The 27,442-nt window shown below is 35.5% G+C and overlaps 1 protein-coding gene across 1 annotated transcript in view; it reads right to left on the bottom strand.

Annotated features, from left to right (window-relative positions):
- Positions 1-2,646: 2,646 nt before the first annotated feature.
- DHX36 (DEAH-box helicase 36) overlaps positions 2,647-27,442 on the bottom strand; it is a 45,439-nt gene continuing 20,643 nt past the window's right edge. The window contains exons 12-25 of the mRNA XM_052636673.1: positions 27,265-27,352; positions 23,270-23,325; positions 21,442-21,506; positions 20,599-20,742; positions 18,410-18,527; positions 17,381-17,479; positions 12,383-12,556; positions 12,145-12,231; positions 11,124-11,207; positions 8,525-8,624; positions 8,336-8,426; positions 5,118-5,238; positions 3,665-3,817; positions 2,647-3,358 (exon numbers count right to left, since the gene is read on the bottom strand). Of these exons, the coding sequence (XP_052492633.1) occupies positions 3,173-3,358; positions 3,665-3,817; positions 5,118-5,238; positions 8,336-8,426; positions 8,525-8,624; positions 11,124-11,207; positions 12,145-12,231; positions 12,383-12,556; positions 17,381-17,479; positions 18,410-18,527; positions 20,599-20,742; positions 21,442-21,506; positions 23,270-23,325; positions 27,265-27,352 (1,566 nt within the window). The 3' untranslated portion in view covers positions 2,647-3,172. The remainder of the gene's footprint in view (positions 3,359-3,664; positions 3,818-5,117; positions 5,239-8,335; positions 8,427-8,524; positions 8,625-11,123; positions 11,208-12,144; positions 12,232-12,382; positions 12,557-17,380; positions 17,480-18,409; positions 18,528-20,598; positions 20,743-21,441; positions 21,507-23,269; positions 23,326-27,264; positions 27,353-27,442) is intronic.

The following is a 27,442-nucleotide window of genomic DNA, read 5'->3' as shown; positions in this document are numbered from 1 at the left end:
CAACGTAAATATCTCAAAAGCATTTTTTGTTAACTGAAAGAACCGAACACAGAAGACTATATGTTGTTCCATTTATTTGAAATTCTAGAAAAGGCAAAACTTTTGAATTTTCTAGTGACCAAAGGCAGATCAATGGTTGCCAATGGGTGAAAGTGGGAGCAGGGGACTGACTGCAAAGGAAACAAAGGACATTTTTAGGTGACAGGAATATTCCATATCAGGGTAACAATTACGACTTAAGACATTTGACAGAATTAACAGAATCATACTTGGGTAACTTTATTAAAATAATATCTTCAAGCTTATTAAAAAGTATGTAACAGTAGTAACATTTTCTATATGTTGAATTTTCAAATATTCTACAATGAATATTTATTTTTAAAATCAGAATAAAAATGCCATGTAAAAACAATTAGTATATTAAAAATATGATTATACTACATGATCACAATTACTTAAATATACATAAACTAGAGCTCAAGAGCAGAAGGATTACCATTTACTTTGGGCAAGAGTACATAAATTCCTCCTACAACTCTCTTACTATTCAAACTTGTAGGGTGGACTTTGTTTTAAAAATGAAGAAGAGAAAATCACTTGCATTAATTGGTACAAATGCATCTAGAGCTTTTGCCCAAGTTAATGATTAAGAAGGTGTTATATGGATTCACTTTTCAAAGACTTTTTAAAAAAAAGATTATTCAGTGCCTTTTCCCCTCATAAGTTTCTGTTTCAGAGTTATTTTTTCCAAGAGTTATCCTTGGTATCAGAATGGTGAGCCAAATAGATTTTTCTTAATATCTTATTCTTTAAAACTACCAAATAACAGATAATGCTAAGACATGGAATACATTTTTCACTAAGTTACATCCTATTCTGTAAACAAAAAACAAATAGCACCATCAGTTAAAACTTCCATCTTGATTGGTTGTAGAGAAGACATAAATTAGAGGTGATAAATAAGTCCTTTGACCTCTCTAAATAGCTCATCTGTTAAACAATCCTTCAGGAATATCTTCCCCATTTGTGGAGACTAAATATTGGTCTGTGAACACAGAACTAATTAACAAGTAATCTGTTTTAACTGCTTTCTGCAAAGACCATTTTGGCCAAGTAACTGAATTTAAACTGTATAGTAAAAGCAAGCAAGCAAAAAAAAAAACAAAAAAACAAAAAAAACACGAACATAAAAACATTCTTCCAGAACAAATAGTACCTAATTATCACCTTGAGTTTAGGGCCAAAACTAACATGTCACAATATGATGCAGAATAAGAATTCAGTGAGACAAATCACTTTGGGGATACTAGCCAAGAGAATGGACTTAGAACACAAAAATTAATATTCAGGACCCTAGGAGGAAATGATGGGTTGACATACATTCCCAGAAATGGGAGCACTACCTGAAGCAGTGCTGTTAAGATCATCACAGTCATCATGATACTCCTTTTCCCCTGGCTTCTTTGGAAGGCACAATAAAATTTGTAGTTTTTATGGTATACCAGGGTGTTCTTCCAAGGTTTGTCTTTTTACAGTATTTCCAATACTACATCTTTTCTCAGATATAAAGGTCAACCTGTTATATCACAAAATAAATGATAGAGATAGAAGCCTCAGCAAACAACACTCAATGATGGATAGTTAGGTGTTGCACTTAACACGCTTTCTGCCAAGTTATACAAAAGACTACTAAAAGTGGCTAACTAAAGCAATAAAGGGTTTACTGTTATCAGAGTAAGTCCATGTGCAGGGCAGTTGCAGAGTTGGATAATTCAACAGCTCACTAGTGTTATCAAGGACAAGGCTGATTTCCACCTGCCTGCTGAGCCAACCTAGTGATTCTAAGATGGCTACAGCAGTTCTAAGTGCCAAATACAGACAAGAAAATGTCCAAAGGAGGAGTGCAGAATTTCCTCCGCGAAGTATTAGTGAGGAAGATCTTTCTCAGATGCCCCCGGTGCAGACCTCTTCTCAGCTGACATCAGAGAAGACAGGTCCACATATTCATGCCTGAACAGTTACTTAAATGGAGAATAAGACCATGCATGATTGGCTTAGACCAAGCATGATTCACCCTTGGGGAAGAGGGTCCAACAGCCCTGGGAACAAGGCTGCACAGAGGACGGGACACACGGACAAGCAAACAGGAAGGGAAGGACGAAAAGGCTGTTTGACAAATAACAGTATTTGTATTAGTTTAAATCTGACAGGGCTGCACAGTACATGTCAGACTAGCTACCACTGGCTGAGAGTATAAAATAGCACTCAGAGCATGAGGAGAAAAAGCGTAACCTAATGGATCATTAAAAATATTTTATGGACGAGTAACTACCATTTAGTGAGTACGTAACTACCATTTAGTGAGTACCCAATACGTGCCAGACACTAGGCTATGCACTTTACATATAACAAGGTATTTAATTCTCACAACTGTTACCTGTATTTTACAGATAAAGAAAATGGGAACAGAGAGAAGCCAAGTAATTTGCCTAAGGTCTTAGGTAGGTGACAGTGCTAAAATCTGAACTTAGGTGGTCAGGCTCTAGACTCATGCTCTCTGTTGCTACATTATGCTGCACAGGGTGATATAAAAAGGCTAAAAATATATTCTGAAAAGACTAAAAAAAAATCAAACCAACCAAGGGACAGGTGGGGATGCAGAAACCAAGCCAAAAAGCTAGCTGAGATTTACACACTGTACATTTTATTAGATAGTGGACTTTATTACAACAAATTAATTAACTTCTGACAGAAGTTCCATTAGAAAAAATGTGGATGTGCTGAAATTCTTATCTGACACTGCTTTTGGCTAATCATTCTAGTTTTACTGATTCTATGCTCGATCATTATGGGCAGAAAGATTAATATTTCATAACAAAGGACTTTCTCAAGTGGTACAACATTCAAAGTACATAAAAGGAATATTCTCAAAATGTGGACATGACCACAGTAAGAGTGTATGATCAGAGAACTTACTGTTGTTTATGGTGTATTTATAGTAGCTACAGACAACTGTTAATTCATGCACATTAAGTCTTTACTACCTACTGAAGGTTTCTATCTTATACACATTAAAATTATTCATGTCCTGGGGTTTGGCATCTGGCCCAAAGTTAAACCGTGATGGAAGATGGCTGTAATATTGGCTTTTCAGGGCACCAGAGAAAACCTGTCAGCTGTAATATCCATCCTGGAAACGTGGTGGCAAGTTCCTGGGAGTTGCTTTTTCTTGTGTTTTGATCAAGTCTATAATAGCTGAGAGTACTGCACAGTCTCTTGATTTAGTGTCCTTCCAGTCCACAGGATGGGGACTTTCAATCTTCTCTTGCAGAAGGATATCTAGTTCCTTTCTTAATTCCTGAAGTTGGAAAAAGTATACACATTCAACAAAGGCAGATGTACTATCAAACAGTGTAATAAATAAAAGTGACTTGATCTGGTACAAGAAATTTCATAAGCTATTAGCTATTCAGAATGGTTGCTCTATAACTATCTCAAAAACCAATTCAGAAAAACTGTAAATCGATTTCTCAACACAATTCCATCTGTTGAAATAAAGCAAGAAATATTTAATGTAACATGTACAACACTTGGATAAACAAAAACACAAGACTGTATACTAACTTGCATGCAGAATCAAAGACAATCATGTAAAGTCAGTCACCTTAACAAGATGGGCAATTCTTGCTGGAGACTGAAAGATTATCCACTCATCTACAGCAATAGTTTCCTGATCATTATCTTTCTGGATGGATATATCACCTCCAAAGAACAAGAGACAGTATGGGGAAACTTCTGTGCAGTCATACAAGTATATCTATAATGAAAAGTAAGGCAAGTTAATACAGTTAAGGAGTCAGAAAGGATTATTGTCACATTAATCCAGTAAAATCACTAGTATCAATGAGTGTTTTTCTTCTAAAATAGGTATTATTATCATCCTGTCGGTGTAATTACAGACTAATTTAAAAATATATATAATTTTAAACAAGTCATTTTTCATTACTTCAGACAACAAAGGAGTTTTATATTTTTGTTTCAATTCAATCAACAGCACTATTCTGGAAACAAAGTATTTTTCTAAGTGATAAAACCAAAACAATAATGTAGCTGAAGTTCTTTTTCTTTATATATTAACAAAATTCCCACTTAATATTCTGAGCAGTATTTATAAGTTATATTGACAAGTCAATAAAATTCTTCATACACTGTGAACTCCTATATACCATAAAATGTCAGTATTTCTTTAAAAATAGGTTCTGAAAGAAAATTATGAAAATCAAATAACCTTCTGTTAATTAAAATAGACCCATCACAACAGATCTAAACACATTAAAAGTACAGGTTATTTGCTTGAGGACATTATAAGTCTTATTGGAAAAAAAATTTTTTTTAGGATATCCCTTAATAAATTTAGGAAGAAAACTACCAGATGACCCAGCAATCCCACGTGTACCCCAGTGTTCATTGCAGCACTGTTCACAATAGCTAGGACAAAACAACCTAGATGTCCATCCACAGATGAGTGGATAAAGAAGTTGTGGTATATACATACAATGGAATAAGAGTCAGTCATAATAAGGAATGAATTTGAGTCAACTGTGGTAAGGCGGATGAACCTACAGCCTGTTACACGGAATGAAGAAAATAAAAAAGAGAAAAACAAATATCATATATTAACGCATATATATGGAATCTAAAAAAACAGTACTGATGAACCTATTTACAGAGAAGAAATGGAGATGCAGATGTAGAGAACAGACTCATGGACACAGTGGGGGGAAGAGAGGCTAAGACAAACTGAGAAAGTAGCATTGACATATACACACCAAGTATAAAACAGCTAACTAGTGGGAAGCTGCTATATAACACAGGGAGCCCAGCCTGGTGCACTGTGATGCCCCAGAGGGATGGAATGGCGGGGAGGGGATATATATACATAATTACAGCTGATTTACGCTGATAATACAGCAGAGACCACCAAACACTGTAAAGCAATTATCCGCCAATTAAAAAAAAATTAAGAAAACAAGTCTTGTTTGGAATTATGAAAACTAAACAATTTTTAAAACACAGACTGTTACTCAGATCCATGGCTATTTTATACATTCACTTACACTACTTGTCCTCATCTTCAGGTGATAGATAAGCCAGTTGTAGTTAAACTCTGTTTGCTCCACATTAACAGATTTAGGATGAATAGCAACTACTCCATCAGTCTTTGTGTAAACTTTCACCCTTTAAAAAAAGTTAAAATGTAGTTAAAAAAAAAAACCCTCTGGAGGACTCCAAACCATCCCAGAATCAAAAGAAACTCCACAGATGAGTTTAGCTTATTTCTGCATTATATATTTCTAAACTTATATATAAGGAAAGAGAATTTTTACTTTAATAAGACATGGAAAAGTATCAGATAAATATGAACACTCTAAATCATAAAATAAATCCTCTTATAGGTTTAATTACTCAACATGTTAGAAAAGGGACAAAATATTCCTTCATTATGTTAATATATATACCATTAAAAGACAAAGAATGAAATAAATACCTGAGAGAATTCTAAGTGAATCAGACCAAGAGAATAATCTGTACATTTTACTTCCCTGGTGGCTCAGACAGTAAAGTGTCTGTCTACAATGCGGGAGACCCGGGTTCGATCCCTGGGTCGGGAAGATCCCCTGGAGAAGGAAATGGCAATCCACTCCAGTACTATTGCCTGGAAAATCCCATGGACAGAGGAGCCTGGTAGGCTACAGTCCAAGGGGTCGCAAAGAGTCGGACACGACTGAGCGACTTCACTCACTCACTCACTGTAAACCATAATACTGATGAACCATGATACTGATACTACTACTGCTAAGTCGCTTCAGTCGTGTCCGACTGTGCAACCCCACAGATGGCAGTCCACCAGGCTCCCCCATCCCTGGGATTCTCCAGGCAAGAACACTGGAGTGGGTTTGCCATTTCCTTCTCCAATGCATGAGTGAAAAGTGAAAGTGAAGTCGCTCAGTCGTGTCCGACTCTTTACCACCCCATGGACTGATAAACTGCCCTCAATTTACATAATAACTGAAATGATCAATTAAAAAAAATCCACAGGTCACACACCCAGACAAGTAAAATTAAAAACGGGGAATTTTGTTTAAAACGTAGTTCTGATTTTTAAAACCCTATTCTAAAATATGTTTTAAATGGCCTCACATTCACTGTACCTCCAGCCCCATTTCAAAACAGGAATACTTGAAATAAACATACACAGCTCCAGTACGGTCTCTCCATTCTTAGGGAGTCCTTCCTTTGATAGTTAAAGATTTCACCTCAATTTGTAGGAGTCTTTAGTTAATATCATTCAACAGGGAGATATGAAACAGTAGTTATATAATCATTGGTAATTACATTATAAAGGGTTAATCCATTAATGCTTCCTCTGTTTTTGAGGGTATCTTTTTCATGGTTTTAGGGATCCATAAAATCAATCATAGCCATAAGCCATTATTTAGAATAAAATCAATTACTTTTCCTCACCACACAATCTATTTAACCAATGTCATCCTGCAACCCTACATCACTAGAGCAGCAGGATTTGGTAAACTTTTTCTATATGGGACCAGAGACAAAGTATTTTAGGCTTTGGGGGGATTCTGTCACAACTACTCAACTCTGCTAATGTAGCTAGTAAGCAGACAGAGAATAGGCATGGCTGTGTTCCAACAAAAATTTACACAAAGATGTTTTTCAGCCAGTATGCCAAAATATGCTGACCCCTGCACGTTTACAAAACAAAGCATCAATCCAAAGAGAACTACTGATACATTTTTTTTCATCAAGTCTTCCCAGGATGGCAGAGGGATATACAAAATGTATTTCAAACATTTAAGCTACTTGTAACATGTTAAGCTACCTGTACATTTTAGGGATATATATGAATAAGAATTTGAAAAAGTACTGAAGTTAAAAAATACTCAGATCACATAAAATGTGAATAATCCAATCACAATGATTAACATTCATGTTACCCTATTCTCAGGTACATTATAGATTTCTCAACATCTGCATTCTTAACTACTGAATTCCTTGTTATGGGGGACTGTCTTGTGCATTGTGGAATGCTTAACAGCATCCCTGGCCTCTATGTACTAGATGCCAGTAACACCTATGTCTCCAGTTATAAAACCACAACGTCTGCAGAAATTGTCAAAGGTCTCTGGGAAGGAAAATCACCCATGCTGAGAACCACTGCACTAGAACAATGACTGCACTTTAGGCTGCCTTTGAGGTCTATATTTTTTCATGTGTATAGAACAACCAACTCTTTCACCTAACATTAGTTCAAATATTTTATGTCAATATACAATGATTTTTTTTTTACACCTAACAGAAATGCCATACAATATGGTCTTATAAAACCATAATTTTCCCACTGCTACTAGACATCTATGTTGCTTACAATATACTTTGCGAAAAACATTTGGAATGACTTCCTTAGAACATATTAAACCACTGGGCCAGTGACTACTTTAATGACTGCTGATACCTAATTCTAAAGTGTCTTCTAAAAGTCTGGCACGAATTCACATACTACAACCCATATGTGACTTTCAGTTTCTCTTTTGTCTTCAATAGAATGAGTTAGCTTATTGGGCAAAAATATGCCTTATTGTTGTCTCCAATTACTATCGAGGCTGACTCTATTTGGACCTATATTTAAAGCTATACTTTGCTTCTCAAAATAGGTAAACTCCCCACAATTTCATCCAAAGAGCTAAAGTACAAGATTATCTGTTTCATAAGAAAGGAAAAAAAAAAAATCCTGAAACATAATCTACTCCAAAGCAAGTTCCACTGAGGTACTGCTTTTTAACAGCTGGCTTACCGTTCTCATATTTACGTGCTTAGTCATTCAGTTGTGTCCGATTCTTTGTGACGCCATGGACTGTAGCCCACCAGGCTCCTCTGTCCATGGGGATTCTCCAGGCAGGAATACTGGGGTGGGTTGCCATGCCCTCTTCCAGGGATCTTCCCAACCCAGGGATCAAATCCAGGTCTCCCACACTGCAGGAGAATTCTTTACCATCTGAGCCACCAGGGAAGCTCGTTTACACTGGCATTACTAATATTCTTTGTGAATACTGGGTGACAAAGGAACAGACTTCGGGATGTGCAGTGAGGGACAGTGGTATCTACCATAAACAGTTTGCCTTCCCTTAAATAGCCAAAGTTAAGAATAGGGACCTACTACAAGTAAGAGCAAATGTACAACACAAGCCGTGTTGTAGTAGATGATTTCAAAAGTTTGAGAGAACTACAAATAATTATAATAATCTTCAATGCTTACATTTTTCTTTTTTTACCCAAATTTAGTCGGATTTTAGCAACTTTGGGATATAAACCAGCACAGATGACAGCTTTAATTATCTTCTCATTATCTATTCGGGGTGGGAAGGGAGAGGGGAAAAAAAAAAAGTAAACTACTGATACAACTGACAATAGCAGCAAGTTATTTACACTGTATTTCCTGCTGTACCTGAATTTATATTAGATTCTGGATCTTGAGGATTTCTACTGCTTACAAATCCAGCTCCAAGAAGATGCTCAGCAAACTGCCCTTTCATGTTATGCAGCATCTAGGGAGCAATGGTAACAAACAGAACTAGAATACCTTCCACACAAATCTATAGGGGTTATAAAGTGTGCACTCATAAATAAATTTCATGGTGAGCTTTCCCTGCTTTATAAAATACTCTTGCAAAAATGTGATGTTCTGCAGCAGGGGATAGTTAACTACAAATTTATAAAAATCTGTTTCTGTCAACAGGGTTTTATTGAAACAAAGCCACACCCACTTGTCTACGTATTATCTTTGGCTGCTTTTGCATTACAATGGCAAAGATGAGCAGCTGCCAGGGAAAACATGTGGATATTAAATTGAAAATATTAATCGTCCCATCTTCTATAGAAAAGGCTTGCCTGCTGTAGGGAGTAACTGATGTTTCAGAATTACTTTATTAGGCAAAAAGACTAATTTTCAAAACTGCTCTCCATCCCATATTTTGGGGGAAAAAAAATACAGAAAAGCATACAGTAAATAACATTCACATATGTACTACTGAGAACTAACTACCATTATATCCTGGTTCAAAAGCTTAAGGCCTGTTTCCTGTTTTTAAGAAAATGACCATGAGTAAAATAATACATGCTTTGTTATAAAAAGCATTCAAATAATACAGGAAAGTACAAAAGACTTCCCTAATCTCAATATCATCAGAAATATCATTAAATAAACAATATTGCAGATACTCATCAGAATTGGACAAAAATGCCATCTTAACTACGATAAACAGTACAGAAGCTGTTTTAATAAAAGCATTTAATCTTAGTTCAATTTAAGGCAATTAAACAAAATTGAATTAGATGAATGCAACAGTTTTATAATCATAAGAGATATTTAATAAAGAAGCCTTGTGAGCTTAAAATAGATTATGAAATATAGTCATTTTAAAAAATTTAATTATTTATGTGGCTGTGCCAGGTCTTAGTTGTGGCATGCAGGATCTTGCTGTTGTATCATGTGGGGTCTAGTTCCCTGACCCAGGGTCCCCTGCATTGGGAGCTCAGAGTCTTGACCACTGGACTGCCAGGGAAGTCCCAAGTCATTTTTAAATATATATCCTTTCTACGAATTGTGTGACTTTAGTTTTCCTACCTAATTTCTCTTACAACTGAATCGCCAGGCTACCTCCTGATTTCTATAACCATTATATTGTTCAGGACAATACCTTTTTTTCTATATCCATAATTCTCAATACCATTTTGTATTTTTCCATATTTAAATAATTTCAATGTATACTCAGCATGTATTCTCCATTCCTAGATTCTTTTTGATTCACCTCATAATACGCATTTTACTCAGTAAGTTTTCAAGGTCAGCTCATGAGTGCCTATTTCAAGTGCTTTCTTGAATGTCTGTAATTTTTCTTTATACTTGAATATCTTGACAGGATATAGTATTCTCAAATAACACTTGGATTTAACTATCTTTTCATACTGTAGTTCAAGGGACATGTTCTTACATGTATCTCTGAATACATATTCAATTACTCCTGGATTTTCTATGAAGAGACACCTGTTACCTTCATGATAGATCAATGCTGTCCTTCTGTTTATGAGCTTCTTACTTATTGCTTTATTTTTTTCTTTCATGGCTGCATATACAGGCTGTGATTATCTCAAGCCTTCCTTCTAGGTAATATTTTGTTTTAAAAGATTGCCCATTTTGCTCCTTATGATGCTATGGCCTACAATTTGTCTTCTTGGCTCAGCAGTCTTTTCATTCCTTTTACTGGTTTATTTTCTTAACTTGTACTGAAACCGCATTCTTCAACTGTTCCTAACTATGAAACAGTTGTATCTTCTGCTGAGATATGCCAGGTTCCCTTCTTTTATCCATTGGCTATAGCATCTTTCAGAATTGTCATTATCCTTCTTTTAATTCTGTTAATGTTTGGGCAAGTTTAAATATGCTGGATTCTGGATTCTTTACCCCTCTTGTAGATCTGCTAAATGTCCATTACCAGAGTTCATGCCACATAGCTGAAAAGGTGTGGATATTCCTACGCCTGCTGGCTTGAGATCACTTCTCTAGTTCAGCACAGTGTCTGATGTTGCATTTGCCTTAATTGTTTACTTTCTTCTGTTTCACAAATGTCTTCAATAGTGTTTTCTCATTACATTACGTCAGTTCAGGATAAAAATACCTATCTAAAGTTTAAAAAGAGATACTTGCCCTATTTGAGTTTAAAACATTTTAGAAGTATCAGTGAAAATTTTAGAACAAATCTTCAAAATGGCAACTCAAGGATGAGTGCAGAAAGAGTAAACGAGCTTCTGTGTTTTCTTGCTAAACTCTGGACTTATTTCTTCTCTTAGCCATTATTTTATTATGCTTTACCTCTTTTTCTTGTGCTACTGCAGTTGATTTAATAGTCTCTTCTATGATTTTGTATGATTCAACTTCACAAGATAGTCACAATTAACTTTTGGGTATAGAGCTGACTATACAGAATGGATACATATATCCCCTAATCTAACATATATGAGAATTACTTCAAAACACTCATCATTACCTGCAATGTATTTGAAGATAGAAAATATTCCCAGCAATAGTCTTTTTCATATCTGAAACCACGTTGTTTAGCTTTTTCCCATCCCTAGGGGGCAAAGAAATAAAGTATTAATTTTATTCCCCAAAGCAAAGATTACTTAGTAGTTTGTCTTTATTTTAGTAACAATGTTTACCTTCTGATTTTTAATTTTCTCTGTAAAAAAACCCAAATAATTTAAAAAATAACAAACTACAAAAACGTGAACTCCTTATGATCCTAGTCATTAAGAGGTAACCAAAACTGAATTTACAGACCTTTCTTTCCACAAATAAGAGCAAATTATAAAGTAATGTACTGTTCATTTACATAAAATAGCACCATTCTGCACATGGTATACTAATCAAAAAGAACACCCTGTTAGACAAATTTCAATGCTATTATATATTTTCACCTTCACAAATATGTTTTGCTTTAAGTTAGCAAAGCGAGGAAGATGGGAGAAAAAAATACTGAATTAGCTCAAAAGAACAAAAAAAATACATAAACAATCCCATAACAGGAAACTGAGTCTAGAACTACAATAAAAAGATACTGTCTCCATACCCTAAATTACACTTAAATGTTGCAAAGATGGATGAGGCATATTTATCCTCAGAAAAGCCTGGCTGTAAGAGAAAACGTCTCTCTTTCTTGAAGAGTATACATGATTATGATCCTCTATCAAAATGTTAAACCTGAATACAGGTATAGTTTATTACTGAACAGGAAAGAACCTTCCATCATAAACGTGAATAAGACAAAGATGGAAATAAATAATAGTAAATAATGTTTTAAAATAAATTGTTCACTTGTTCTGTTATCAAAACACAAAGAACAGACTTTTTTCCAAAAGGGAAAATGTAATAATGCACTATCACAAAATTGGAAAGTGTATAATTTTTTTCACATGTTCACCTAATTTTAAACATTTTCACTAATTTAACTTATTCCTGATAACTATAACATATTTTAAAAATTTAAATTTAAAATGTGTCCATTTTACCTTAAATGCATTCACAACAGTCAGGTGGTCACTTTTAGTATCCTTTGCCAATTCCTTTCTTCTTGCATCTGCGACCTTTTCTTTTCCCTTAAAAACAGATGAAGGCAGCTTAAATTGCTCTGATGGTATATAAAGGAGAATGGCATTCTAATAAAAAGTGTATCTAAGCAAATAACTACCCTGTGTTAAAAAAAAAAAAAGAAAGAAAAACCTAGCTTTTTATTTGTATACTTCTTACCAGTGGAATCACAAAGGGATCTTTGAAGCTGAGACTAGCAGCAATGGTGAGTACAGGGTCTAAGCAACAGAACAGAGCTCCAAAAAGAATCATTTTCCCAATGTGTGGTTCAACTGGTAATCGTGCCAAGTGAACTCCAAGAGGCGTCAATTCTTCTTGTTTATCCAAAGCATTCTGTAAAGTAAGAGTTTATGTTTAAAACAGACATTGTAAAGCATATTTTAGTTCGCTCAAAAAAAAAAAAAAGTGACAGGCCACGCATGTCCAAATGCCCTTATATTGTTCAGCTTTAGTTCTCGTCATCAAAACGTTAGTTTTGAGGTCAGCAAAGGTTAGAAACTTATTTAAACAAACAAAAATAAAATTAACTCACAATTCAGCTTTGCTATAAATGTTAGAAGAAAAATGAGAAATAATGTATTAGCATTCAATAAGATAAAGAAAATCACTAAGTACAAGAGTTGTTGGGGGCGGGGAACCCAAAAGACAAAACATATACTCAGAGTATACAATGCCCAGCCCTCAACTGCAGTACTTTAGGAGACATGAAACCAACAGCAGGGCAAGAGATAAAAGACGCATCTAGAGTCCTCCAAATGGGGGTGACTTCTGCTCTGATTCCCTAGGTAATGTGATCCAATCATCACGTGAGAAAAGTTGCCTGAAGACATTGACAGAAGAATTACAAAATTCTTTTACAAAAGAGTTACAAAAGAATTACAAAAATTACAACTCCAGTAACTGGGGAGAGAAAGAAGTCTAGAGAGGTGAACAACACTGGAGTATCTTTTACCAGAGGAGGCAACATAAATCCTCTCTGGAGGAAATTATCACTCCAAGTTCCAAGTTTTTATCCACAAAGATCTCTGTAAATACAATGTCCAGTACACATTCAAAATGACAAAATCTGAACAACAACAAAAACAGCAAACGATAAAACTCTTATTACTCTGGCAACCCATTGGTAGTTTGTTACAGGGGTAGGGGAATGAGAGGTACAAACTAATGGACTGTGTAGGACAGACTACAGGGATGTACTGTACAACACAGGGACCACAGCCAATATTGAGCTCTACTAAAAGTTTATGAAAGAAATTACCTTAATCTTACAAAAACTCTTTCAGAGACTAGGGGGAAAAACACAAAACTTTCAAGCTTGTTTTCTGAGTTTAGAATAATCTTGGTTCCTGCTTGACAGGAACGTCTGGAGAAAGGGAAACTAAATAACCTCATACATGAGAAACTTAAAACAATGGCAAATTGAATCACAGCAAGTTAGGTTTCTTTCAGGAATGAGAGTTGGTTTAACATCTGAAAAACTGATGTAATTCAATACATTACAAATTAAACATAAAAAGCAGCATAACTGGATAATCTCATTAGAGGAAGAAAAGGTATTTGATAAAAACAGAAACTTCCTTGAGTTTCTACAAAAAAATCTTCAAAGAACATGCTCAATGAATTATTGATAGCTTTTCCTTTGAGGATAAGAACATAAGACTGTATGTACACTATCATATCACTTCTGCACAATATTGTACTAAGGATCCTGGATGACAGCTGGAAATAAAATTCTAATTATTTATAGATGTGATTGTATGCAAAAAAATCTACATACAGTTATTAGAATAAGTGGGTTTCACAGCATTAATGAAAACAAGGCCAACATTCAAAACCAACTTGATTTCTGTATAGCAGACACACAAGAAAATGCAAAATTTTGAAGTCTGAATAGAAACCAAAAATACCACTAATCAAGATCTCAATCTCTTAAAGAGTTGTATGAATTAAAGATTTTAAAATTAAAAAAAATAAAAATAATAAAAAAAAAATAAAAAAAAAAAGAGTTGTATGATACACAGAAAATGCTGAAACACCAAGAGACTAAACAACTAAATCAATGGGAAAGAGCATGTTCTTGCTTGGTTAAGACTCAATATTGTAATTAAGACAGTGTGATACCAGCTCAAGAAAAATAAACATCAATAGAATAAAGCAGAGCCTACAAATAGACAAACCCAGACACCTGATTGATGACAATGCTGCAGAACAAAGCAGAGAAGGAAACGGATAAACTTTTCTCTAACAGTTTCAGTCAACTGTTCCACATATCTAAAAACTGATTCTTACCTTGCCTACACACACCAATTGCACATGGATTATATTTCTAAGTGTGAAGAAGAAAAACTGAAAACAGTATTATCACCACGACTCCAGGGTAGAGAAAGACTCATGAAAGGATAAAAAGCAGTAACAATAAAGAAAAAACTGATATATTGCACATTAAAATTAGGAATTTGTTCACCAAAACACTAGTAAAAAGTGATAAGGTAGAAATACAGACATATGGAATACACAATTGACAAAAGGCTCAGATCAATAGTATACAGAAAGTATATATAATGACTTCCTATAACATAACACAAAAACTGGCACCAGAAATTTACAAATGAGACTATCCAAATGGGCTGGAAGCATGAAAAGCTGCATACAAATTCAACAGTACTCACTGTAATGCAAATTAAAACTATTCAACTACAACATACCTATCAACATGCTTAGAATAGAAGACTATAGGTTGGTGATGCTATAGAGCAATGAGAATACTCACCTACCACTGGCCCTGGTAGGAATGTAAGTAGTTTGACAACTTTGGAAAATGGCTGGGCATTACCTACTGAATTCACTCCTACACATATACCTATGAGAAACACTTAAACATGTACACTAAGAAACAATAAAATACTTTTCATACGAGTGTATGTAACTGCTTCAAACTGGAAATAAGCAAAATGTCTTCGGGGCTTCCCAGGTGAAAGTGTGAGTGTTAGTCGCTCAGTTGTGTTGGACTCTTTTGCAACCCCATGGGCTCTGTTAGGCTCCTCTATGGAATTCTCCAGTAAAGAATACTGGAGTGGGTAGCCATTCTCTTCTCCAAGAGATCTTCGAGACCCAGGGATCAGACCTGGGTTTCCTGCATTGAAGGCAGATTCTTTACCATTTGAGCCACCAGAAGCCCCAGGTGGCTAAGTGGTAAAGAATCCACCTGCCAATGCAGGGGATGCAGGTTAAGTCCCCTGGAGAAGGGGAATGGCAAGCCACTCCAGTACTCCTTCCTGGGAAAAGCCAGGGACAGAGGAGCCTGGTGGGCTGCAGTCCATGGGGTCACAGAAGTGGCGGACACAACTTATCGATTAAACAACCACCAAAAATACCTTTCAGTAGCCATATAAAGAAATGAAAGCGAATGAACTATATACACCTAAAAGCAGTAATGCACATGAATTTCACAATGTTCACTGAAAGAATTCAGAACCCCATTTTTCCACAAGTCCCAACATCCTATGTGGATTTCTGTAAAGTTTATAAAGAATCAAATTAAATCGAGCTCTTTAGAGAGATGTATTCTGGTTGGTAAAATCATCAAGAAAAGCAAAAGACTACCATTAGTCATGATAAATATTATTTCTGAGACTCAGGGAGTGATGGGAGAGGGTAGGTAGTGGTCTTTTAGTATCCCAGAGATGTTCTTAACTTCTTGACATGAAAAAAAATAACACTGCTCACTTTGTAATAAATCATTAAGCTGGATGGTTTGTTTTGCTTTTTTATCCTGGATGGGCATTCTGCATTGCATAATAAAAAAGTTTTTTTCAAAATGCAGGCTTCAGACCCTACTGTTGGCAAGGATGTCCCAGGCCTTTTCATAATTTTGTTGCTTGCAAATGGCTCAGTAAAGACTGGTTCTTAAATTCAGTCAGACCCACTCTGGCTTCAGACTCCAGCTATCCTCTGGTCATCTGTCTCTACCAAAAGTAAGCGGATTCTCTAATCACCATCTAGCTCTCTATTGCTATGTTCTATTAGAGAAAAATCCGGAGGGGAAGACTTTAATTTTACAGTTAGTAAAACCATACTGTTCCCTAAAATATCGCCAACCTCACTAAATCTAACCCAAATTCAAACAAAAATGGTCAGATCAGTTACAATACTTTTCATTTAAATAACTTATTGCTCACATTACAAGCTTATTTCAATGTTTTCATATGGACCAAATTCTCAAAACTATCTACACAGATGGCTCAAAAAATTTTTTTAATATGTAAAATACACCCATTAGCATCCTCTAACCCACCACTAATCAACAGAACTTGCAGCACTGATGGAATGTCATTTCTGCACTGTTCATGCAGTAACCAATAGCCACATGTGTCTATTCAACTTCTAAAATGTGTGAGTATGACCAAGATACTGAATTTGTAATTTAATTCAAAACTTAAACAGTCACCTGTGGCTAGTGGATACTAAGCTGGACAGCACAGTTCTGTTCTTTCTCTCTACTTTGGGCACTAACTTACAGCCAGTCATGTGCAGCTTCTCAGCATGGTATTGTATAGGGATGGCTACCAACTAAGTGGGCACCTAAGACAATGAAACCTGTTCCTCAAAACACTGACTTCATAAAATAAACCAACGGGAAAAAGCTGTTAAGAAAATGATAGGTAGCGGGATATAGTCTGGGAAAAAGTCTGCTAGTATTCCTTCAAAAATAGAAAAGCTGCCTTTATAAGATGTCCATACTGTCATTAAGTTGCTTAGATTTGACAAAGCTATAAAAACACTATGAAAATCAGAAAGAATAGAATACAGCAACCAAATTCATTTCAAGAATACAAGTGAAGAGGATCAAAACAGGAAACTAAAACATTCGAAAGTTTTAAAAGATTGAAATGCAAAGCTTTCAAAATTGTATGTAATTTTAAGTCATGCCTATAATGAAAAAACTTGTGTGGAAAGAGCCCAGTATGATAAGTAAATCACAACAGTATCAGTTTATAACCTATTTCATACTTAAAGCTGAACAGCCAAATAGTGAATCAATTTGGTCCTGCATACTCATTGGCCTACTTTGCAATAATTAAGAGTAAATTTCATAATTAGCTTGCTTTACTTAAACACTCTAAATCTAAGTTAGAATTTATTTAAAAACAAATTTACCAGTTCCATCAGGTGTTTTATGGAGAGTAACACTGCTTCATTCGATGGTGGATCCATTAGCCTACTAAGAAAGTGAGCAATTCCACCTAGTCTTAAAATCTGGGGAGAGACAAATATAATTAAACATGTCATATATGAACATAGAGTTTAGTCTTTCCCATGTCATTCACTCGAATAAAGCATCAAACATATACACAATTTTCCAGTTAGATATTTTACCAGAATAAGTTACAATTATTTGTGATTCTAAATGTTTAAAGGCCAACATACTACTTTCAACACCCACTAACTCTATTAATGAGAAAAGTAGCTGGTTAAAATCTCAATAAGTTGATTGCCAATTATCTTCAAAATAAGGTGGCAAATTTTATCAAATATATGATGCTGAAAAAAGGTAAGTAGTTTATAATGAGGGCATCTTAAGATGTAGTGACAGTAGCTAAGATTTATTGAACACTTTCCATGTGCCAGGCACTGTTCTAAGAATTTTACGAAGTTAATTTAAATAATTTGCCCAATATAAAAGAACTAGCTTGCCACAGGACTTGGGATTCAATCCCAGAGAGTCTGGCTCTAGAGCAATATATAATTAAAAGCTGTTTAATATACACATGACAGAAGCTTAAAAACAGTTTACAGTTTATCGATTTTGAACTACATAGGTTCATGTCAATGCAGATTTTTTTTTCAATAAATATAGTACTTGCATTTTCATTTTACAGAACTTTAAGTGCAGGGGAAAGTTTGTGTTCAATCAGCAAACACAACATGTAGAATCAACAGAACTAGGGTCTGACTCCGGACTCTAACCAAGCTGTTTCAATGACCCACCCCTGGGTGAGTCATTTTCTGGAGGCAGAGAAGAGACAACTGGCAAGTCTAACCTTCAGGCTGCTCAGGGTCAAACTGTACTAACACAAAAACATATGGTGGTCTAAATTCTTTCTGGCAGATTAACATATTACTTTCCTCTATAAAACATGCTGAAAACTAGAACCTTACTTAGTTTAATTCTCCCACTTAATTTACCTTTATCTGTAAACAAAGTTCTTCCAAAGGCGTTCTTAAAATTTCTGGCAGTTGATAGTCATCTAGAAGGCTTGCTCTAAGACTGTTATATAGATGATAGCAATGACCAGGTTGAACTCTTTAAAAAGAAAAAAACCCAACAACAAGGGGGAGGGGGGCAGGTAAGTATTATCAGTGACTTTTTAGAATTCCAGAGAAAAGAAAAGGCAGGGAAAGCAGTCAATATCTATTTCTTACAAGCCACATCATAACTAATTTACTTGTTACTTCATTGTTATTCATATATTCCTTTTCCTCATCTGTTTTGAATAAGCTTAAATCCACTAATCCTAAATCCTAGTTCTAAAAAAGACAGGATTCCCTCCTCCTACCAATAATTTGGTTACCTGTTTCTTACAGATTCCAGACTGGTTGACACAAAATCAGCAGTATACATAGGTTAATCTCTTTGAGCCTTATGAGCACTTTATGTAACAAATCCTGGTATTATGTTAACCTATAATTATTTTAAAAGCTGTTAGGTATGTGCTATCTAATGAGCTCTCAGAGAGATGCTGGAAACAATCTTTTCCCTTATTTGCATCTACTGATCTGAATGATGGGCTTATCTGGTGGCTCAGAGGACCCATTAATCTATCTATAGGATCTCCACCAAGGACCACATAATAAATAGTTTGCACTGGCCGTCAAAATAATTATCAATCTTAATTAGCTTTGCTAAAGGAAATTTGTATCACAGAGCCCACAGGGGACTATTTTCCCTTTGAATTAAAATACTACATACATATATAAGCTGAATCACTGTGTGGTACACCAGAAACTAAAGCAACATTGTAAACCAAATATACTTCAATTAAAAACATCAACAAAAGCACTGCAATTCCACAATTAACTTTCACCAGGTTAGTGGGGATGAAGAATTCTATACAATGCAATACTTTATACTGGAATAATCTGCAAACCTTATAACAAGTGAGTGACAGCTTTAAATATATAGTATAAACTTATTAAAAGGCTGATAAATGGTCTGTCAATTTTTTTTTTTTTAACTCTTCTTTCCTTACTTAAGCTAGTATCTGAAAATTATGGGAAAACTTTTTATTCTACATGTTAAGTGGTAAAATAAAAACTCTTCAAACTCCACACATGATTCTATCACTTGTATGAGTTAGGGTGTAAAATATTCTGAAGTATGCATTAAAACAAGTAATAAGTGCAATTATTTGTGTTACAGGCAAATCTTTTCTCCAATCATTAAAACAGAGGTATTGGACTTCCCTGGTGGTACAGTGAATAAGAATCTGCCTGCCAATGCAGAGGATAGAAGTTCGATCCGTGGGTCGAAGAAGATCCCACATGCTGCAGAACAGCTAAGCCCATGCACCACAAATACTGAGATTGCACTCTAGAGCCCACATGCCACAATTTCTGAATCCCGCGCGCCTAGAGCTTGTGCACCCCAACAAGAGAAAGCATCACAATGAGAAGCATGTGCCCTTCAGCGAAGAGCAGCTCCTGCTCACCACAAAAAATACCACGGGCAACCAAAAAAACAAAAAAAAGGTATTTTTTATTTCTCATGCTATCACATAAGTGGGAAAAAGTATTTTCCTTGGTAATTCATAGTGAAAAACCAGTACAGCTGTGAAGTATAGTGATTAGAAGCCCAGGCTGTGGAACCAAACCACCTAAATTCAAATTCCTGGCTCTGCTACTTGTAACACTGTGTGACTTTGGAGAGATGACTTTATTTCTCTATACCTTGGCTTCTTTACCCTCAAAATAGAGATAATAACCTACTTTATAGCACTGTGGGAGGATTAAGCAAGTTAATGTGTATAAGCCTCTAGAGGATGATCTGACATTCAGGTATTATTAATAGCAATCATTATTAATAATATGTTTTTTAAAAAAGAAACACAATCACAGATAATATAGCTAATAAGATAAAGAATATTAACTTTAATTAACGAGACTGAGGAATTAGAGGTAGAAAAATCATAAAATAAAAAACCTGACAGATACTTTTTCCTTTTGGAAAAACTATGATTGAAACGACTCCCCCATCTGCTGCGGAGCAAAAACATGCTTCAGTAAGTTTTTAAAAAGATGAAAGGGAACTTCCTTAAATAAATTTGGTACACAAAATTTTGGGTGTTTTTGTCAAGACTTCAAAGGTATGATCTTACCTTCCAGCTCGACCTTTCCTCTGTTTAGCATTAGCTTTACTAACCCACTCAGCAGACATTGTACTGATGTTGTTCTGTGTGTCAAAGTGCGTCTCTTTTATTTTTCCTCCATCTATTACATAAACTACATCATCAATGGTAATGCTGTTTGGAAAACAAATACATAAAAATTGTTAAAAACACATCTAAAGCATATTAGCTTATATCAGATCTACAGATAGGGATCTTAAAACACTTTTTATTGAATCAACTTGATTTCAGTAGTTTAGGATTTTCACCACTCTTCCACATTTACAAATGGGGATCAGACAGCGCATCACAGGCATTATCAGCAGCTTCGATGGCAGCACTCAGTGCCCTTGTTACAGATCATGTGCACAATTCTTATCTGCCCTCAGTCAAACTTCATAGCTTGCCTGCTGACTTTTGTAACTAGCTCTGTGAGCCTTCCAGTGCCATGATTTAACACCAGCTTCTGCAGAACAATCTGTTCCAATGACTGTATTGGTGTATTAGTATCTCCAACGGAATAATTTTAAAGAGTATATATAACGGATTACCAAACAATCTATCAATTCTACTCTCAACCAGAAGTACTGACCTCAGTCCTCATGCTTCTTTAGAGAAGCTTTAAAACAATCACTTAAAAGCCTATTTCTGAAGAGGCTAAAACATTAGTATAAGTTAAAAAAAAAAAAACCCATGTTCAATGCAACTAAATTAAAATAGGTTTAAAGAAATTACTAAGTATTTTGTAAAAAAAAAGATTAAGGTATGTTAACTGTTATGGTGCTCAAAACAAATGTAATCATTAGTAGTTGGTAATTAAAAGACAATTTTTACCTAGTCTCTGCAATGTTGGTAGCAATAACTATTTTCCGAACACCAGGAGGAGTTCTTTTAAACACCTGCAAGAATACATACATCAAAATCCCAAGAGTGAATTTCTGATACATCCATTCTTACAATTAATTACTTCAAGTACTGTTCACTTTTAGCAATTTTGTGTTCATTCACTGACATATGCATCTAATATTTATAGATATATTCATATCTTATACATCATCTTCAATATCACAAAATTCCCTTACGGTAAACCAAATCTCCCATAGATATCAAAACCCTATCACAAATGAGATTTCAAATGAAAGGTTATAATTTAAAGATTATTTTAATTTATAGATATTTAAGTCATACAAAATATTGATATTTAATATTTGATATTTAATATTTGATATTTGATATTTGATATTTAATATACAAAATTATTAATATGATATTTAAATATGGTAACTTAAAAAAATTTTAACAAATGCTGCAGAATGCAAACATTTACTGTGCTGTCAAATTTTTTAAGGGAGAAGGACAGAAGTGTAAAGAATTATGAATTACTTAAAAACTATACAGATAAAAACAGGGCTTCCCAGGTGGCTTGGTGGTAAAGAATCTACCTGCCAATGGGGGATACACAAGAGATGCAGGGTTTGATCCCTGGGTCGGGAGGATTATCCTGGAGTAGAAAATGACAACCCACTCCAGTGTTCTTATCTGAAAAATTCCATGGACAGAGGAACTTGGTGGACTACAGTCCACTGGGTTGCAAAGAGTCAGTCACAACTGATTAACTGAGCATGTACAGACATACAGATGACACCAACCAACAAGGCACGTGCCCAATCATCAGAATGAATGCCAGCTGGCTGTACCACTGTATACCAGCTACTGAGACTGAAACGGACTTAAAAAGATCCCCTTCACATAATACATCTTACGTCATCATGTAGACACCACTTGGCTGAAAAGCAAAAAAAAAAAAACAGCCTAAACTTGTCTCATTTATAAAAATGGTAATAAAAGAAAATATTTGCCAGTCTAGTCATATATCCTCTAGCAAAGGAATCAATATTTTATGGTTACGGCATGAGCGGTGAAGTACTTCCACACCAGATACTCTTTTGTTCAGTCTTTGGGATCAAGAGCTCTGTCTTTCCTCTTCTCTTCCCTCAGACATGCACACTGTATCTAATCCAGCTAGCTGAGCCTTACTCAGAACTATCATCATACCAGCAGAGATAGTAAAAAGCCTTCCATTAAAAATACGTATATTATTTCTTACAAAGAGAGTGGAAAAAATGGATCCATCTCATTCTACCAGGGCCTGCAAATACAGTGGAAAATTACCTTTCCTTTGGGAATGCATTCCTCATTCTAACTAGAGATCCCTGAATCTGACAAAGTCAAAACATCCAAAACCATAATTAATAATACATCACTGAAATCTCATGCCTATAAATGTACTAATTCTGTTAAATCAAAATCTCAGTATCAAATTGTGTATGACATAGATTATTCATTGCCAGGTTGAATTATTTTTATTGGTTTTCACATAACTTTTTATTTTATTCAGGAAACCCAAACAAGCTATTGATAAAAGCAACCTTTAAATGTTTCTCTAATGCTGATGAAACTAATGTGATTCATGGATTACCCTCTCTTATCCGAATTTTTGTGCAGTCATTCCCTGAAGACTCATTTGCAAAGGTTCTCAAATAAGTATTTTTTGTATGGATTACTATTTTAAAATGTGCTTTCAAAAATAAAAGAAAATAAAACATACAATAAGCAGTCCTTAAAGCTTGCCTCAGTTTCAAAGATAAATTTAACAACATACCTGTGTCTGGTTAACTGTTGGCATCAGAGAATGTAAAGGTATAATAATAAACTTGTCTGAAAATTAAGAAGAAAATTAAACTTTAAGATAAACAGCTGCAGAAAATTCCATAAAAAATACATGGAACAATGAGTTCAGATGCTAAGTCACATTAATTCTTATATTCCTATGTACAATCAGACCAACTATATACATTTTATATACTTGTTAATATTTTTTCTGCAAATTCTAAATTCTTATACAATGCTGAAAAGTTGGTAGCAACCTTTTCAAATTATATTAAAAAAAATACAAAACAAAACATTAACTCCATTCCCACCACTAACTAAAGATCTAAGGATTTTATTTAATATGGGTGAATATGTTTGTAGACTTTGGGTAATCCTACTTTAATCAAAGAAAATTTTAAATTTTAAAGCAAATTACTTATTAAATTTCCATGCCCACTTAAAAATAATGAAATAGCATTGGTAAAATGTAATACGTTCCAAAAGTCGCCTACATTAAAAAAATAATAATTTTGTTAGGAATATAGTTAGTTTTAGGTTACAAAATCAAGTTGCTCAAGCCCATTCATGATTATCAGTCAACAGACAGTTTGATGTAGTACTGTCATAGGAAGGAGAGAGAGTGTTACAGAATCAAGGGTAAATTTAAGCCAGATATAGCTACCAAAGTGCAACCTAACTTAAATCTCTGGCAAGAATGTCCAGAAGACCCTGCTGCTGCTGCTGCTGCTAAGTCACTTCAGTCGTGCCCGACTCTGTGCGACCCCAGAGACGGCAGCCCACCAGGCTCCCTCTTCCCTGGGATTCTCCAGGCAAAAACACTGGAGTGGGTTGCCATTTCCTTCTCCAATGCATGAAAGTGAAAAGTGAAAGTGATGTCGCTCAGTCGTGTCTGACTCGTAGCGACCCCATAGACTGCAGCCCACCAGACTCCTCCGTCCTGCCCTAGGTAGCTGTATTTTCCAAGAAAAAGAACTTCTGTTATTCAGGAGATACAGTGCTTCCCACAGCCTCTATGACCCTCCTAAATCATAAAAAGCTGTCGAATAGTGCTTGACAAAGAGTATCTTCAATTACATATCTCTGTGACACAGTATGAAATACATCCACTTTAACTTAACTTGAATTGAATCAAGCCTTCAGATATAACTTCCAGTTGGCAGGAAAACAGGATTAAGAGATGATCAAATGAAATGATACTATAAAGACTTAGACATCTCCAGAAAGTAGAACCTAGTCTTTTTCACCATTAGGAAAGAAAAGGGAAGATGGGAGTGCCGTTCTAAAACTAAACGATTTATCATTCTGACTTTTTCTACAGTCTGAGCAAGCTAGTTGTGAAAGATACTTTGGTGGGAAAAAAGGGAAAATCTGATTATGGATGGGATTATCAGATGATGACAAAGATTTCAGTTCAGTTCAGTCATTCAGTTGTGTCCGACTCTGCGAAATCATGAATCACAGCATGCCAGGCCTCCCTGTCCATCACCAAATCCCGGAGTTCACTCACTCATGTCCAATGAGTCAGTGATGCCATCCAGCCATCTCATCCTTTGTCATCCCCTTCTCCTCCTGCCCCCAATCCCTCCCAGCATCAGAGTCTTTTTCAATGAGTCAACTCTTCACATGAGGTGGCCAAAGTACTGGAGTTTCAGCTTTAGCATCATTCCTTCCAAAGAAATCCCAGAGCTGATCTCCTTCAGAATGGACTGGTTGGATCTCCTTGCAGTCCAAGGGACTCTCAAGAGTCTTCTCCAACACCACAGTTCAAAAGCATCAATTCTTCGGTGCTCAGCCTTCTTCACTGTCCAGCTCTCACATCCATACATGACCACAGGAAAAACCATAGCCTTGACTAGACGGACCTTAGTCGGCAAAGTAATGTCTCTGCTTTTAAATATACTATCTAAGTTGGTCATAACTTTTCTTCCAAGGAGTAAGCGTTTTTTAATTTCATGGCTGCAGTCACCACCTGCAGTGATTTTGGAGCCCCAAAAAATAAAGTCTGACACTGTTTCCACTGTTTCCCCATCTATTTCCCATGAAGTGATGGGACCGGATGCCATGATCTTCGTTTTCTGAATGTTGAGCTTTAAGCCAACTTTCGCTCTCCTCTTTCACTTTCATCAAGAGGCGTTTTAGTTCCTCTTCACTTTCTGCCATAAGGGTGGTGTCATCTGCATATCTGAGGTTACTGATATTTCTCTCGGCAATCTTGATTCCAGCTTGCGTCCACCCCAGCGTTTCTCATGATGTACTCTGTATAGAAGTTAAATAAGCAGGGTGACAATATACAGCCTTGATGGACTCCTTTTCCTATTTGGAACCAGTCTGTTGTTCCATGTCCAGTTCTAACTGTTGCTTCCTGACCTGCATAGAGGTTTCTCAAGAGGCAGGTCAGGTGTTCTGGTATTCCCATCTCTTTCAGAATTTTCCACAGTTTATTGTGATCCACACAGTCAAAGGCTTTGGCATAATCAATAATGCAGAAATGTTTTTCTGGAACTCTCTTTGAAATTTTTGAAAGATTTTCTTTAAGAGAAATTAAGCTGGTGGTTATACTTTGGCCACCTGATGCAAAGAAAAGACTCACTGGAAAAGACACTGATGCTGGGAAAGATTGAAGGCAGAAGAAGGGGATGACAGAGGATGAGATGGTTGGATGGCATCACCAACTCAATGGATTTGAGTTTGAGCAAGCTCCAGGTGTTTGGACAGGGAAGCCTGGCATGCTGCAGTCCATGGGGTTCCAAAGAGTAAGACACGACTCAGCAACTGCACTGAACTGAAGCTGGTGGTAGAACTATAAATTAATACTTCCATCCCTGAGTATAATTAAATCAGAAAGCTAATGAATTATAATAATCTTTAACATCACACCCTTTCCCTACTTCCTCCAAAATGATCTCCACATTTTTCTTGGAAAATACATACACACTCACATTTTTAAAACTAAAAGTAGATCATATAATAGTTTATGATGGGGGAAGGAAAGGCCAAAGTTGGAAGGTTCAGCCAGAGAAGTATTTCTGTTTTAAAAAAATTTACATGGTTGTATAGTTTAATCATGACCTATACTTTTTCTACACAGAAGTTACCAATGATGAGGAAAACAGAAAGTAGTATTTCATTATAGAGAAGTCATAGTAATCAGACAAAAATATTTTTGCAGTGAGAGAATAGAAAATTAATTATAGTGAATGATTTGAGGGCATTACCATGATGGGATTTAAGAAGTATTTTAGCCAATAAAATTAGATCAAAATATTTTTCAGTATTTTTTAAAAATAAAATGTATCAAAGCACTGCAACACAGTAAGGCTAGGAAGTATATTCAGAACTATTTAAAATACTAAATGGAATTTGCTTTGATTTTACTAAAGTTAACAGTGACTCTGGAAAAAGCTATAACTTAAATTTCACAGGAGAAAAACGTTCCAATGCACTTCTCTAAAACATAAGAGGCTGTATCTTTCAAAACATCCTATTCAACAATCAGATCATCTGAGAATTTTTTTTCCTTTAAACTTCAGATGTTCAGGTCACATTCTAACATTTGGCAGGTCACGTTCTAATATCTGGCGTGAGGGTGCGATCTGGGTCTGCATTTTTAAAGAAGTCCCATGAGTAACTCTGTTGTACAGTTAGAGCTGAGAAATACTGGCCTAAGAGGATAAATTCAAACTTCTTTTCTGCCCAACTAAATGCACAAGTAAGTGAAGAAATAAAAACCTCAAATGCTAAAGACTTGATTTTATTGGGCAAATTTGGGCAGAGAGGGGAAACAGTCTCACCGTAAAACTAAATAAGGAACTTCACTACGTATCTACCATCTTCATCTCTGACCCAGAACTTTAGGGGGGGGAAAAAAATCCAACTTTTGAAAAAACTCAACTTGGACTATAATAAGCTCAAATGAAAGAAAATAACCAGGCTACACATAACTATCATTCTTAGAACGGCAATAAAAATACATTTCTAAAATACCTGATTTAAACATCACTTGTGACATCAAGAGATCGTGTAAAGTGCTGATGTTGTCCCAGCCTGGTAGAAAGACCAATATTGCACCATCCTATGCAGAGGGGAAATAACTGTTATAAAGGATCACATAACAAAATAAAGAGTATAATTCTGTGCACAATTAAGTCTTTGTTAAAATTAT

This window comes from Budorcas taxicolor, chromosome 1, assembly GCF_023091745.1.
Source record: "Budorcas taxicolor isolate Tak-1 chromosome 1, Takin1.1, whole genome shotgun sequence".
In the NCBI taxonomy this organism is placed as follows: domain Eukaryota; kingdom Metazoa; phylum Chordata; class Mammalia; order Artiodactyla; family Bovidae; genus Budorcas; species Budorcas taxicolor.
This window is presented reverse-complemented; position numbering and strand designations above follow the sequence as displayed.